We start from the raw sequence: 15,003 nt of genomic DNA, 5'->3' as shown, positions 1-15,003 counted from the left end.
AAAGTAACAAGGAAGCGCCGAAAAAAACAAAGCATCAGCTCAAAGTTAGTAGCAGTCATGGCGCCCTGTAGTCACTTCAATCAATCAATGTTTATTTGGATAGCCCTAAATCACTAGTGTCTCAAAGGGCTGCACAAACCACAACACAAACCACAACGACATCCTCGGTAGAGCCCACGTAAGGGCACTTGAGTGCCTTCTGACCAATTATTGAGGAGATCGCCTAAAACCGGGTTGGCCATACTCTCTTATTACACTACTCTGTCTCAAAAAACAGAAAAAGTCTGAAACTCAAGTCAAAGACAGGTGTCTTAAGTGCAAACATTAGGACTGAAGTGGTGAAGTTGTATTTTCATTTGTACTTAAATTTTATATATCCAAGAAACATATACATTATTAATTTAGGTAATTCCATATATCCATCCATTTTCTACCGCTTGTCCCTTTCGGGTTATCTAGTTAATAAATTCTAGCAAAACATAATTGTGTGTAAATGTATTTTTCATCAGTTATTGATGATTCCCTTCATATGCCGTATACTTGATTTGTATTAATTTTTATAATCAGCCTGACCTAAATCTAAGGTTTATGTGTAAAATAAATAATAATCTTTGTGATTAATACATGCTTTTATATTACTTGATAAGGCTATAAAATGTAAGTAACTTTGATATACTTATTGAATATGATTGAAATCAATGGAAATATTACTAATTCTCTATTAATATTTAAGTGGAACTGGGGCCCTCTGTTGTGGAAAAGTTGGGACTTGAGGTCAAAAAGGTTAAGAACTCCTGATTTAGAGGAATGTGACCTTGAAGAATTAAAAAAAAAAAAATTTAAAGAGAGAAAAAAACATGAAAAATAAGGGTGTATATTGATATTAAACGATCCTCCAATAAGCACACTTTTATTGTATTTTGATGAAGTCATTTACAAAAACTAAACGTGGTAGGCTATAGGCTTACTAGGACCTAACAGTTACACAACAGCTAAGCACCCAATAGCACACAACCTACACATAGGTAATAAATTATCTTTAATTGAACAATATTGCGGACTAAAGCATGACATTTGTCACTATAAACAAATATCAAACAATTATAGTTGCATATTACTTAGAGATACCAAGTGTGTCAACTTGTGCTTGTGAATTATTGTGTGACTTATTGTGGCCATTAGCATAAATCCATTCAACACAGTTAACAATGAATTGTTTATTGTTTTTCATACCTACCATTGTTCTCTGAGTAATTTCACATGAATAAGACTTTTCTGAGATTCTACACTACTAAATAATGAAAATATATGTACTAATATTGAATCCGATCAATAACGGTATTAGTCAAGACTCCAATATCGATATTGTATTGGAAGTGAAAAAGTTGAATCGGGACAACCTTAATAAAAACTGTGACATGCTGAAAGGACTTTTAGAAATTATACTGTAAATCCATACAATAAAAAATTTCTAAATCAAAAATAATTGAAAAAAAAAATCTTTACTAAATGTATTTGTTATATATAATAAAAGGTGAATACATAAAACATATGAACAAAAATGAATCTAACTGAAATAAATTATAATATACAGGTTTAAGAAAAAAACATAACACAAATCTGTAATCCGATATTAAGTATACACAATTCAAAATTAAATAGGGTTTTGTCTTAGTTTCAATTTGGGATTTTTTATCATTTCACTTTCCTTTTATTTCTTTTGCACTATTTAAAACTGAAAGAAAATTGAAACTGCCCTACGCTGAATTCTGTCATAGTGAGTAATTTTCTTCTGACGAGTGAGTGTGAAACAACTTTTAAAATACACTTAATTGTATTTTTGAAAAGTTGTTGCCCTTGCTTTTGTGTGTGATAGCAGTATGGATGGTAAAAGAGAGGGCACGGTGTAAGTATGATAATATGGTAAAAAAAAAAAAAAATGAAAACGTGTAGTAGGCCTGCAAGCTGTTGAAGGAAGATACCGCAGTTAGAGATAGTCGAACAGCAGTGGGTGGTTGCATACACAAACACACACACACACAAACACACACACACACACACACACACACACACACTAGAGGGTGTGGTGACTGCTGCTTGCATGTTTCCACAGACACCAAAAAAGGCCTTGGTGAGTTCATGGAATGACTAATTATGTAATTCCTCAGCAAAACAATAGCATTCATGTTTGTCGGGATTGGGTCTGACTCAGCATGTTTCTGCAAATGCGATTCTATACTATTTTTTTTTTCAATAAAGAGTCATAAAGGTCAGACATTTTGACTGTGTTTGGATACATTTGACAAATTAGATTTAACATCAGCGAGCTCACCTATGCATATCTCATCGTCCGTCTCAGCGTCACCGATGCACTGGAATTTAAAATCATTGAGCGAGTCGGCGAACTTCCGTTTGGCCGTGGACAGACCTGAAACAAAGAAGGACGAGACAAGTTAGAACAGCAAGGTGTTCTTGTTTTACCACCTAGAACAGTGGTTCTCAACCTTTTTTCCGTGATGTACCCCCTGTGAATTTTTTTTTAAATTCAAGTACCCCTTAATCAGAGCAAAGCATTTTTGGTTGAAAAAAAGAGATAAAGAAGTAAAATGCAGCACTATGTCATCACATTCTGATTTATTAAATTGTATAACAGTGCAAAATATTGCTCATTTGAGTGGTCTTTCTTGAACGATTTGACAAAAAATATATAAAAGTAACTAAAAACTTGTTGAAAAATAAACAAGTGATTCAATTATAAATAAAGATTTCTACACATAGAAGTAATCATCACCTTAAAGTGCCCTCTTTGGGGATTGTAATAGAGATCCATCTGGATTCATCAACTTACCGTATTTCCTTGATTTGCCGCAGGGTATATAGTATGCGCCTGCTTTGAATTACTGCCGGGTCAAACTCGCTTCGCAAAATAATTAGCGCATGCTTAGTATTACCGCCTGCTCAAACTTGTGACGTCAGGAGTGACACTTCCCCTGTCATCATTTTCAAAATGGAGGAGGCTGATTTCAATACCGGTAATTTGAAATCGCATAAAGGGAAGAAGATTAAGAGCTATTCAGTAGGATTTAAGGTCCAAGCTTACATCACACTCAAATTTTTACTGCATGCCTTTGGTAAGTGCTGGAGTGAGAAGAGATTTTAAAATAATTAGCGCACGCTTACTTTTACCGCATGCCTTTGATAAGCGCAGGAGTGAGAAGAGGTTTTAAATTAATTAGCGCCCCGGCGGCAATTCAAGGAAATACGGTGATTCTAAACATTTCTTCACAAAAAAAGAATATTTTAAACATAAAATATTTTTATGGAACAGGTCCACAAAAAATCTAGCTGTCAACACTGAATATTGCATTGTTGCATTTCTTTTGACAGTTTATGCACTTACATTCATATTTTGTTAAAGTGTTATTCAATAAATATATTTATAAAGGATTTTTGAAATGTTGCTATTTTTGGAATATTTAAAAAAAACTCTCACGTACCCCTTGGCATACCTTCAAGTACCCCCGCGTACCCTCATTTGAGAACCACTGTCCTAGAACATTGAACCAAATATAAGACAACATGCTTTATCTTTCAAATCACTGAGTTGGGTGAGTGGCCAGAAGAAGTTGCCATCAACTGCAGGTTTGCATGTAAAAAAATAGGAAGACTGCATACAGTAAGATATGCATACGGACGCCGCTTGAGCCTCGCTACATCATCAACGGGACGGCGTGGCGCGGTTGGGAGCGTAGCCGTGCCAGCAACCTGAGGGTTCCTGGTTCGATCCCCACCTACTACCAACTTTGTCACGTCTGTCGTGTCCTTGAGCGAGACACTTCACCCTTGCTCCTGATGGGTCGTGGTTAGGGCCTTGCATGGCAGCTCCTGCCATCAGTGGGTGAATGTGGAAATAGTGTCAAAGCGCTTTGAGTACCTTGAAGGTAGAAAAGTGCTAGAGAATTATAACCCATTTACCAATTAACCCTCACCATTTGACAGCAGTGACATAAGGCAGATGCGACAAATGTTTGTTTACTAGTTTCAAGTAACGCAATGTTCAGCTTTGTTTACAGAGTTTATGGCTTTAGGTTGGCTTTATTTGGGGGGAAATGGGCTCAAATGGCTCTTTGTATGCTGAAGGTTGCCGACCCCTGTCATAATTACACAATTTAGACACAACTATTTTAGCACCCGTTCCGGACCAAAGAGACAACCTGATGGCTCACAATGTCTGTCCTAGTTCACCCCAGCAACAAGTCCCATTATAATGTGTTGTTAAGCAAAGGCAGTCCAAATTCAGGACCACAAATGAAATTGAGTAACAAAGCAACTGTAAATCTTACATACTTTCATCTATATTTAATATATAATTCCAGATGATACATCTATAACGACTGCATGAAGAAAGCGGCATTACAGTAATACTTTTGCCTCAGGATAGCATTAATGTAGTTTACAACCTTATTATGTTGTGAGTTATGAAAGTGAGGGGGAAACATTTCCACAAGTATTCCCTCTGCAACGTTAGTGTTGTAGGTGCCTGTTTCCGTGTGCGTAGCCTCTAACAGATGAACACCTTTTTGAGTTTCCCGTCCATTAAAGTCAAGACAAGGTCACCTTAACTGCAGTGTTTCCTGTTGACGGTCACATGACCGGAAGTTGTAAAACTGCTGCTGGCCAGGATGCTCCCATGTGTCTCCGTAACATTTGACCCAAAGAATGTATGATTTGTATTGAAATAATTTTGTACATAGTGGTTTGCTTTTTACTTTTTTAAATATTAAAACAACATCCATGTGTCAATAGTAATATATCACTACTATTTATTTTTTGTTCAGTGTTTGCTTGCCATACAGCCGCAATTTCACACAAGTTAATAATTAATCGAAAATTATTGCTTTCTTTCTTATAATGGAAAGCAAAACTTATCTCCAGCTGTTGTTCATCATCAAATGTTATTTTTCCCAGCAGACATACTGTACATGTATTATATATATATATATATATATATATATATATATATATATATATATATATATATATATATATATACACATATATATATATAGCTTTAAAAATATTATAATCATTCTGTTAATATATATATATATATATATATACTAGCAGAATGATTATAATATATCACTACTATTTGTTTTTTGTTCAGTGTTTGCTTGCCATACAGCCGCAATTTCACACAAGTTAATAATTAATCAAAAATGATTGCTTTCTTTCTTATAATGGAAAGCAAAACTTATCTCCAGCTGTTGTTCATCATCAAATGTTATTTTTCCCAGCAGACATACTGTACATTTATAATATATATATATATATATTATATATATATATATAGCTTTAAAAATATTATAATCATTCTGTTAATATATATATATATATATATATATATATATATATATATATATACAAGCAGAATGATTATAATATATCACTACTATTTGTTTTTTGTTCAGTGTTTGCTTGCCATACAGCCGCATTTTCACACAAGTTAATAATTAATCGAAAATTATTGCTTTCTTTCTTATAATGGAAAGCAAAACTTATCTCCAGCTGTTGTTCATCATCAAATGTTATTTTTCCCAGCAGACATACTGTACATGTATAATATATATATATATATATATATATATATATATATATATGTCTTGATTGGATTATCCAGAGAATAGTGCTCGATACCGTGGTAGAGCGCAATATGTAGGTGTGGGAAAAATCACAAGACTACTTCATCTCTACAGAACTGTTTCATGAGGGGTTCCCTCAATCATCAGGAGATTTTAATGGAAGCATTCACATACAATGGTTTATATAGGGCACAGAGTGGGTGGGTACAGGCAGGCGTAGGGTGTGGTGATTGGCTCATGTGTTACCTAGGAGGTGTTTCCGTCTGTGGCGGCATGTTGAAACGATTTCACTGCGCTTGTTGAGGGATGATAGATCTGGATGATATATAATAAACAGTTTCTCTTTTAAGCATAGGTTGCATCTTTTATTACCACTGTTGTAAGGTGTGCTGGATGCAAGAATTTGCCATGTTATTGAATATTCAACATTATTGTCTTTGAGGTTCCAAATGTGTTTGCTGAGTTCTGTAGAATTCCGCAAAGTCTGGTTTCTAAAGGAGGCGTTGTGATTATTCCATCTTGTTTTGAACGCTCCTTCGGTTAATCCTACGTACGTGTCGGATGTGTTAATGTCCTTGCGTGTCACCTTTGCTTGGTAAACGACTGATGTCTGTAAGCACCTTCCGTTGAGAGGGCAATCAGGTTTCTTGCGACAGTTACATTCATTATTGGTTTCAGGGTCGTTTAGTCTGGGGGTAGGCAGTCCTTTTGCAATTGCTTTGTTGTGGTTTGAAATGATTTGTTGCATGTTATTCATACAGCTGTAGCTCAATTTAATGTTGTTCTTGTTGAATATTTTTCTTAGGGTGTTGCCTTTGGGGAAGTGTTTGTCGATCAGAGTGAGGAACTTGCGGCCGATGTTGGTTGAGACGTCTTTGCTGAATGGCGGATTGTACCAGATGATGTTGTTTCGTTTTCTGCTCTTTTTTGGTTGGTTTCCTGGAGTGGGTTCATAGGTGACATTAAGGGGGGAATTTTCTATTTAAAGACAAAAGAATGAACATATAAAAAATATAGATTCATGATTTATTTTCTAATTGTTGATCAAACAGCCCATCAATTAATTAAACAGCGAAATAGTTGTGTTAAAGCAATTTGTTTATTTTTTATGTCAAGATCCTTTTCTTCTTCTTTTAATGACCAGTTACATATTTATTTGGAGTGCAGTCCAACCAATCAGAACACTGATCATGCCCACCTGCTCTGGAACGATTCTTTTACAGATTATTTTACACATTATTTTAATATTTTTCCATGTTGAAGATAATAGACTATTCAGTAAAAAAAAAAAAGGAAAATAAATAAATCGGTTGATTATGGAATATTTTAATCAATAACTAAATAAATAATAATAAACAAGTTAAACACAACTATTTTAAAGTGAATGTCAGTATTTTATTAATTAATGGACAATTTAATGAACCATTTCATTTGATCCTGTAATTAATATCTGAATGACATATTTAATTGGTGTATATTTAGACGGATCAGCATTTTAGGTAGGCTGTTTTTGTTAGCTCTGCAGCGGCATTTTAGCAGCTCTGATGAATCTTGTCACTAGATTGTGTTACCAAGGGTTAATAAATAAATTGAATCTGCTTCCATTGCTATAGTCTCCTTGTCCACAAACTGGGTACTGTAGAATTGCAAGTTTGTCACTTCTAACAATGATTTGATGTCCATTATTCCCTCTTAGTGGTATGTGTGTGTGTGTGTGCACACTTATATGTTGCATGTTGTTTGATGTGTGATGTTGATTCTTCCTATTTAATATCAAGTTCATTTTACAGTGGTGCAGATTGTTGCTTGCATTACAACAACGTTATTTCCGATATTGAATTTGCTGTGCTTCTGGCGCTGTCTTGTTGACATACAACCACATCAAAAGTAACCTGCCACGTTACATCAGATGCATCTGTAACGGCGTTGTAACTTACGCAAAAGTAATTAATTGGATTACTCTCTACTTATAAAAGTTACGCCGTTATTATGTAAGACCGTTTTCCACTGTTCTTAAAACACCTAATTCGCAGTTGGTCTGCCAGAGAACAAGAAGAATCAGCAATAGGAGCCAACTTAGCGACTTTTATTCAGACCATATATTTAAGGTTTTTTTTAAAAGCAATGAGAAACAAATCTAGAAACTTTTTCTGGCCTTATTGATAAGGATGGGAATCAAAAAACTGTTCTTGTTTACAACCGACTCTAAGTGTTTTGATTCCTGGGAATCACTTGCCTGTTTTGTTAACGATTCCCTTATCCATACCTATGGGCGCACGTGACGCCACCACGCACAGCATTGAAGCTGCGCAAAAGCTGGAGAGTTATTAACGAGAAAGGATGATGTGGAGGAGGGCGTGGCGTGCAGGCCTGCCGCAGAGCGGGGTGTGTAGGAACCGGCCTCGAATCAGCGGCAGGTGAGTAGATTGCCCAGCTGGGATGTGTCGCCGTTATTGGCAACAGCCGGTCAGAGACACGTTGTTGGAGTTGGAGACAGAAAAAACACACACAAACAGAGACACGCGGGACTGAAAAGCCCAAACACATATTGCTGGAAAGCAATCCCTCCATGCGTGGATGAAAATAAAAACTTGCTTAACCCTGTACCACAGGCTCAAGAAGATCCGTCGACATCAGGAGAACCAGCCCAAGAGGGAAACCTCCACAGATGACAACAAGGCAACTTGCAATACTTACAAAGTGCCTATTTCTTCAAAGAGAGGAAATACTACCAGAAACATTGTTCCGAGTTGGAAGTGAATCTCCACAAGCAGCAACAGTGGCGATGTACTGCATGTAACTAACTAACTAACTAACTAACTAACTAACTCACACACATATTAGCACCTAATTGCAAAAGGTGTTATTATTAACTGTAAACAAGAAATGCATTCTTATGCACACTGTGACAAAACGGCGTCTGACTGGTAGGCTGCATGCCTCCTACCGTCTGACAATTGTACTCCACAGCAGACACACCGGAAATAGTCAGAAAAATGTCATATCCTTCCTGAAAAAAACTTTTTTTTCTGCAAAATAATAGTTCATGTCTACAGCTGAGGGTTGCAGAAGTGCACAGTGCACACTAGAGATGCGCGGTTTGCGGTCTCATCCGCGGAGTCCGCGGATAAACCGCGGGTCAGGCGGTTGACATGACGAAAAATAGATTTTAATTAGATTCGGGCGGGTGGCGGTTGAACCATCCGGAAATATTTGATATACATGGTTCTGGGATCGGTATTCTTTGCCATTCAAAGAGCCATTTAAGACCCGTGTCTAAAGCGATGAAGACAATAGGAGACGTTATTATTCTCTTGAATGACTGCCGGCAGTCACCCAGATAATAAGTATTAAGGCGTGCCATGAAGCCATTGGCTTTGTCGCCTTCTACAACATGTACGACCTGCTTGTCAGTCCAGCATCATGTTGTGTGTGGCTTCCGCAGCAACACGCACACGACTGCAAGGCATACTGGGTGACACAGAGTACACTAATGGTTGTGATATAAACAATTTTAAATATGCGCCACGCTGTGAAGCCACACCAATTAAGAACGACAAACACATTTCGGGAGAACATCCTCACAGTAACACAACATAAACGCAACAGAACAAATACCCAGAATCCTTTGTATTCATGAGACTTCCTGACTATTTTATACACCCCGCTAGCGGCAAACCCCGCCGTTAAGTTTGCACATTCAAGTTTCTTCTAAACTGAACTAAGTTAAGGCTAATCAACTTATTTGTAATCCTTTTTATTTAAATGAGAACCAATAAAGAACTGAATCGCTAAGCAAAATCAAAAGTGAAATCTTATCAATTCCCATCCTTCATGATGGGTCACGAATATTAAAAGAACATAAATATTTGTAAAATATTTGTTTTGATTGTCATGTTTTTTTGCTCAATGTTTGTCTCCCGCTGTGTCCATAAAAATGACATGTACATGCATCATGAGCAATAATGCATATTAGGCAATGCAGCACAGTACACTGTTCCAATTTCAAAAATCTGTGTCAAAAAGCCAAATTTAGCAAGCCAGCCTCAACTTGAGCTTACCGCCATCTTGCAGGTAAAAAAAATATCTTGCAAGGCTCAGCATTGGCTACACTGAAGCACAGTACATCTTCCTCCTACACTCCCCCAACTGCTCCCTTCTTATTTTTGGCAGCTATCTCCTAACTGCTTCATCTTCTGCTTCCTGTCAGTGACAGCTCCTCTCAGCGCCGTGGAAGCACAATGTGCCTTTTCTCCTCATCCTCAAAAAAAGAGGTCACCCTTAAATAAATCAGCCTTGGCCATTGCTGCAATCAAGTAGCTAAAGAAAAATACAACAGGGTCAATCAAAATTGAGCATTATCAGCTTTTTAAGAGACAAACATTTCTTGTGAGTGTACAATTGCAGCACTGTTTTTTTATCCAGCGAGAGTAATATTCCAGAACATCAGCATGTTCATCTCCGTTCGTTACCAATGCTACTCAACTTTGAATTACGACTTTGTTGTTGAGGTTTCCATTGCATCACTCCACACTGACGGGAAAGACAGTGTGTGCTTGTTGTTTCAAAACGCAGCCTAATGAGGTAGTACACAACTTACTAAGCGTATATCAATGCATATATATACATATACATATATATATATCCATCCATCCATCCATTGTCTACCGCTTATTCCCTGTGGTGTCGCGGGGGGCGCTGGTGCCTATCTCAGCTACAATCGGGCGGAAGGCGGTGTACACCCTGGATAGGTCGCCACCTCGTCGCTGGGCCAACACAGATAGACGGACAACACTCACACTCACATTCACACACTAGGTGCATGTCTTTGGAAGTGGGAGGAAGCCGGGGTGCCAATAGCAAGTAGGGGGAGGTGGAAATTAGAGAAACATTTTTTTTACTTAAACTGACTGATTAAAAATCATAATTAAAAAAACTATCTGAAATATAATTGAAAACTACATTGCAATAGTAACATCTGATAGGAATATTTCAGTACAGGTTAAGTTGTACCATCGTTGTGTATACTATAGGGCATGTTTCAGCCATTACGGATGTACAGTAAGATGTACAGTTTAGTGTCTCTCCTCACCCTTGGCCTTGTAGAAGAACAACTTTTGACTTCCTCTTGTCACTTTGCCATGAGCATGGAAGCACAGAAATAGACGAACAATACTGAAATGAGCACAGAAACATGCAAAACTTGACTGAGGTCTGCCAAAAATAGGCAGACTCTGTGGTCAAGGTCCGGACCTAAAGTTATTTTAATGCAAATATTTGTTGAAGGTTATTTTGGCCAATGTTTTAAATTTGACCAGCACAACTTTAGGGAAATTTACGGTCATCTAATAATAAAAACATTTCTAATGATAAAAATATTTCTAGTTCCGTAGCATTTCTTATGCATTTTTTTTTCAGGCACATGTGGAATTTTTGTTAAAAAACACTTTTCAAAACGCACAAATATTTTTTTGTTGTTTTTTTTTTGTTTGTTTGTTTTTTACACAAATGTAAAAAAATCTAAAATTAGCGCTTCCATTTTAGCGTGAAGAATAAGATCAACACATATTGTCAAAACGCTATGTTTATATACTGGTACTACCATGATATTGAATTAACATTATAAAATGGTACAATAAACTCTCGTTTATCGCTGTTAATTGGTTCTAGGCCTGACGATAGTACATAAATAAATTTCCACAAAGTAGTAATTATTCTTCATAAAGCTAATATTTTTATAGCTATAACATAAAAACACTGTTTATGACCTTATAAATAAGTTTTTAACATTATGAAAGCCCTCTACAACATGAAATAACACCAAACTCATCACCTTTACACTATTTAAATCCAAAAAAGTAATGCTGTCTAAGGCTGAGCCAATCAGTAGCTACGATACTGAACAGCGTGCTCCAATTGGTTCGGTCTTGTGTAGAGCCAATACTACTGTAGTGTTGATATTTTTAGTTCATTGTTGTTTTTATGCTTAATTTAGGCCAAAAATATGTAGAATATACCTTACAAATATGTGATAGAGTGCAACGTTAGAGCTAACATATGAATATTACATGAACAGTAACACAGAAACAGTATTATTTTTTTCCATTCATTTTCAATAATATCAATTCAAATCCATGCTAACTTATTATAATTTATATTGATAATTCTAACACTAATATGCAGTATCTCGTGTATTATTATTGACATAATAGATTTTATAATAAATTCTATGTTATTATTATTTAAAAATATTACTATATCAATGTTGGCTGTGCTGTAATAATGTAATAAAAACGTATGTAATTAATTTAAGTATTCAATTCAAAATAAAGTTAAATAAATAAAAAATCAGAATTAAAATAATTTCTTCTATTTAATTTTTTTGACTTCCGTATGATGGCAACACAACAGTTGTGACTGAATTATAGCGTGTGCCAAACATGATGCTGTTGTTAAACTGAACCACACGTAATATAGGGCCGCTGGTGTGCTATCAATAATTACAACCCTGAAACATGGCAGGTCCACTTGTCAACGACGACATGTGAAGAACATTTGACTGGAATGAGTTGTCCTGCTCACACAACTGCATGGAGGAAAAAAGCCCACACAAGAACACACACACAATTCAACGCTACACAAAAGGACTTGTGTAGTTACAGACTGTACACTGTACACCAAAGAGTCAAAAGAATGAGCCTGTGTGACATCAACAGGATGTCCGACAGTGGCTCCAACTCTGCAGCATGTGAATAGAATTTTTTTTTCTACACAGCAGTGTGGCACGGACCCACACTGGCACACACAGTCACACGTACATAGTGCTTCTGATAAGAGGACAAAGGCAGCTAACATGTACATGAGAACTAAACCCCATCTGACTTCACTAAAAAACACATGCAATTTACATTTTCTGAAAAAAAAGGAAAAATAATGGAATTATGGAAAAAAACAAACATAATTTGATGGCTTGTTCCTTGACCCGTGCTCCAACCTGTCAACGAGCTTCATGGCAAACTGCGGCCAAACAGGAAACAGCAGATGCACAGGAAAGCATTGTTGGCTCAAGTGGTGGTTTTCAGCTTTAAAGCAACCATGGTTGACATTTCCGTGGCAACCACAGATCATTTATGTTAGTGCTGTGCAATAATTGCTCAACCAGCCAGTACAGCTCATGTGGCGCTAGAAATTTCTAGTAAAGTTGTGGGTAAAGTGTCTTGCCCAAGGACACAACGGCAGGGACTAGGATGGGGAAAGCGGGGATCGAAACTGGAACCCTGAAGTTGCTGGCACGACCACTCTACCAACCGAACTATACCGCCCCAATATATTTTTTTCCTCGAAATGAAAATGCCTTTAAACACTGTAGTGTAGTTTAGAAAGAGCAGTGGCATGGCCACCTTACTTCAAAATAAAAACATGAATAAATAATTACCGTATTTTTTGGATTATAAGTCGCTCCGGAGTATACGTCGCACCGGCCGAAAATGCATAATAAAGAAGGAAAAAAACATATACAGTACATGTCGCACTGGAGTATAAGTCAGATTTTTGTGGGAAATTTATTTGATAGAATCCAACACCAAGAATAGACATTTGAAAGGCAATTTAAAATAAATAAAGAATAGTGAACAACAGGCTGAATAAGCGTACGTTATATGACGCATAAATAACCAACAGAGAACGTGCCTGGTATGTTAAAGGCCTACTGAAATTAGATTTTCTTATTTAAACGGGGATAGCAGGTCCATTCTATGTGTCATACTTGATCATTCCGCGATATTGCCATATTTTTGCAGAAAGGATTTAGTGGAGAACATCCACAATAAAGTTTGCAACTTTCGGTGCTAAGAGAAAAGCCCTGCCTTTACCAGAAGTCGCAGACGATGACGTCACATGTTGAGGGCTCCTCACATATTCACATTATTTTTAATGGGAGCCTCCAACAAAAACAGCTATTCGGACCAAGAAAACGACAATTTCCCCATTAATTTGAGCGAGGATGAAAGATTTGTGTTTAAGGATATTAATAGCGACAGACTTGGAAAAAAAAAACGCGATTGCATTGGGACGGAGTCAGATGTTTTTAGACATATTTACTAGGATAATTCTGGGAAATCCCTTATCTTTTTATTGTGTTGCTAGTGTTTTAGTGAGTTTAACAGTACCTGATAATCGGAGGGGTGTGTCCACGGGTGTCTTGACGCCAATGTCTCAGGGAAGTCAACGGCAGCTTTATGGACGGGGCAAGCTCAGCTGATCTCCGGTAAGAAGCGACTTTTACCACAGTTTTCTCACCGAAACCTGCTGGTTGACATTCGGTCAGGATCCATGTTCGTTTGACCGCTCTGATCCATAGTAAAGTTTCACCTCCGGGGATTTTAAACAAGGAATCACCGTGTGTTTGTGTGGCTAAAGGCTAAAGCTTCCCAACTCCATCTTTCTACTTTGACTTCTCCAATATTAATTGAACAAATTGCAAAAGATTCAGCAACACAGATGTCCAAAATACTGTGTAATTATGCCGTTAAAGCAGACGACTTTTAGCTGTGTGTGTGTGCAGCGCTCATATTTACTGACAGCCCGTGACGTCACGCGTACACGTCATCATTACGCGACGTTTTCAAGAAGAAACTCCCGGGAAATTTAAAATTGCAATTTAGTAAACTAAAAAGGCAGTATTGGCATGTGTTGCAATGTTAATATTTCCTCATTGATATATAAACTATCAGACTGCGTGGTGGGTAGTAGTGGCTTTCAGTAGGCCTTTAACGTAACATATTATGGTAAGAGTCATTCAAATAACTATAACATATAGAACATGCTATACGTTTACCAAACAATCTGTCACTCCTAATCGCTAAATCCGATGAAATCTTCTTCCTCGATGTCGCTTCTAAACAACACTGCCAACTCCAAAAGTACGCGCCGCTTCCTCTTGTCGATTTCTGCTGTATAGTTCACTACGTCCAGCTTGTAATCTGCAGTACATGATTTCCTTTTCAGTGCCATTTGTGTTCAGCCCTTCTCAGTTCTTATAAGCTACCGCCAACGATGAAATGATCCATTTTAATAGCTGCGGCAGTAGCATATAGCATATAGCAGTTAGCATTCCATGACCCACAATGCATTTCTGCCATAACCCTCCTCGCCAAATTCTTATTGTTGACGTGTGTGTGACGATTGCTGACATTGTCGTCGTCTCTTCCGCGAATGAGATAAATATTATTATTTGATATTTTACGGTAATGTGTTAATCATTTCACACATAAGTCGCTCTGGAGTATATGTCGCACACCCGGACAAACTATGAAAAAAACTGCGATTTATAGTCCGAAAAATACGGTATATCATTTTCATA

At 37.0% G+C, this 15,003-nt stretch overlaps 2 protein-coding genes across 4 annotated transcripts in view; one reads left to right on the top strand and one right to left on the bottom strand.

The window, feature by feature from the left end:
• The window catches only part of LOC133551686 (fibroblast growth factor 1-like), an 819,097-nt gene that overhangs the window by 716,641 nt on the left and 87,453 nt on the right, over window positions 1-15,003 (top strand). The window lies entirely within an intron of this gene.
• LOC133551681 (rho GTPase-activating protein 26-like) overlaps window positions 1-15,003 on the bottom strand; it is a 154,647-nt gene that overhangs the window by 72,226 nt on the left and 67,418 nt on the right. For all 3 annotated transcript variants that reach the window (XM_061898653.1, XM_061898652.1, XM_061898651.1), the window contains exon 3: window positions 2,333-2,428. In XM_061898653.1, the coding sequence (XP_061754637.1) occupies window positions 2,333-2,428 (96 nt within the window). The remainder of the gene's footprint in view (window positions 1-2,332; window positions 2,429-15,003) is intronic.

The sequence above is a fragment of the Nerophis ophidion genome, linkage group LG04 (assembly GCF_033978795.1).
Source record: "Nerophis ophidion isolate RoL-2023_Sa linkage group LG04, RoL_Noph_v1.0, whole genome shotgun sequence".
In the NCBI taxonomy this organism is placed as follows: domain Eukaryota; kingdom Metazoa; phylum Chordata; class Actinopteri; order Syngnathiformes; family Syngnathidae; genus Nerophis; species Nerophis ophidion.
Note: the sequence above shows the minus strand (reverse complement) of the source record. Positions and strands in the feature narration are given on the sequence as shown.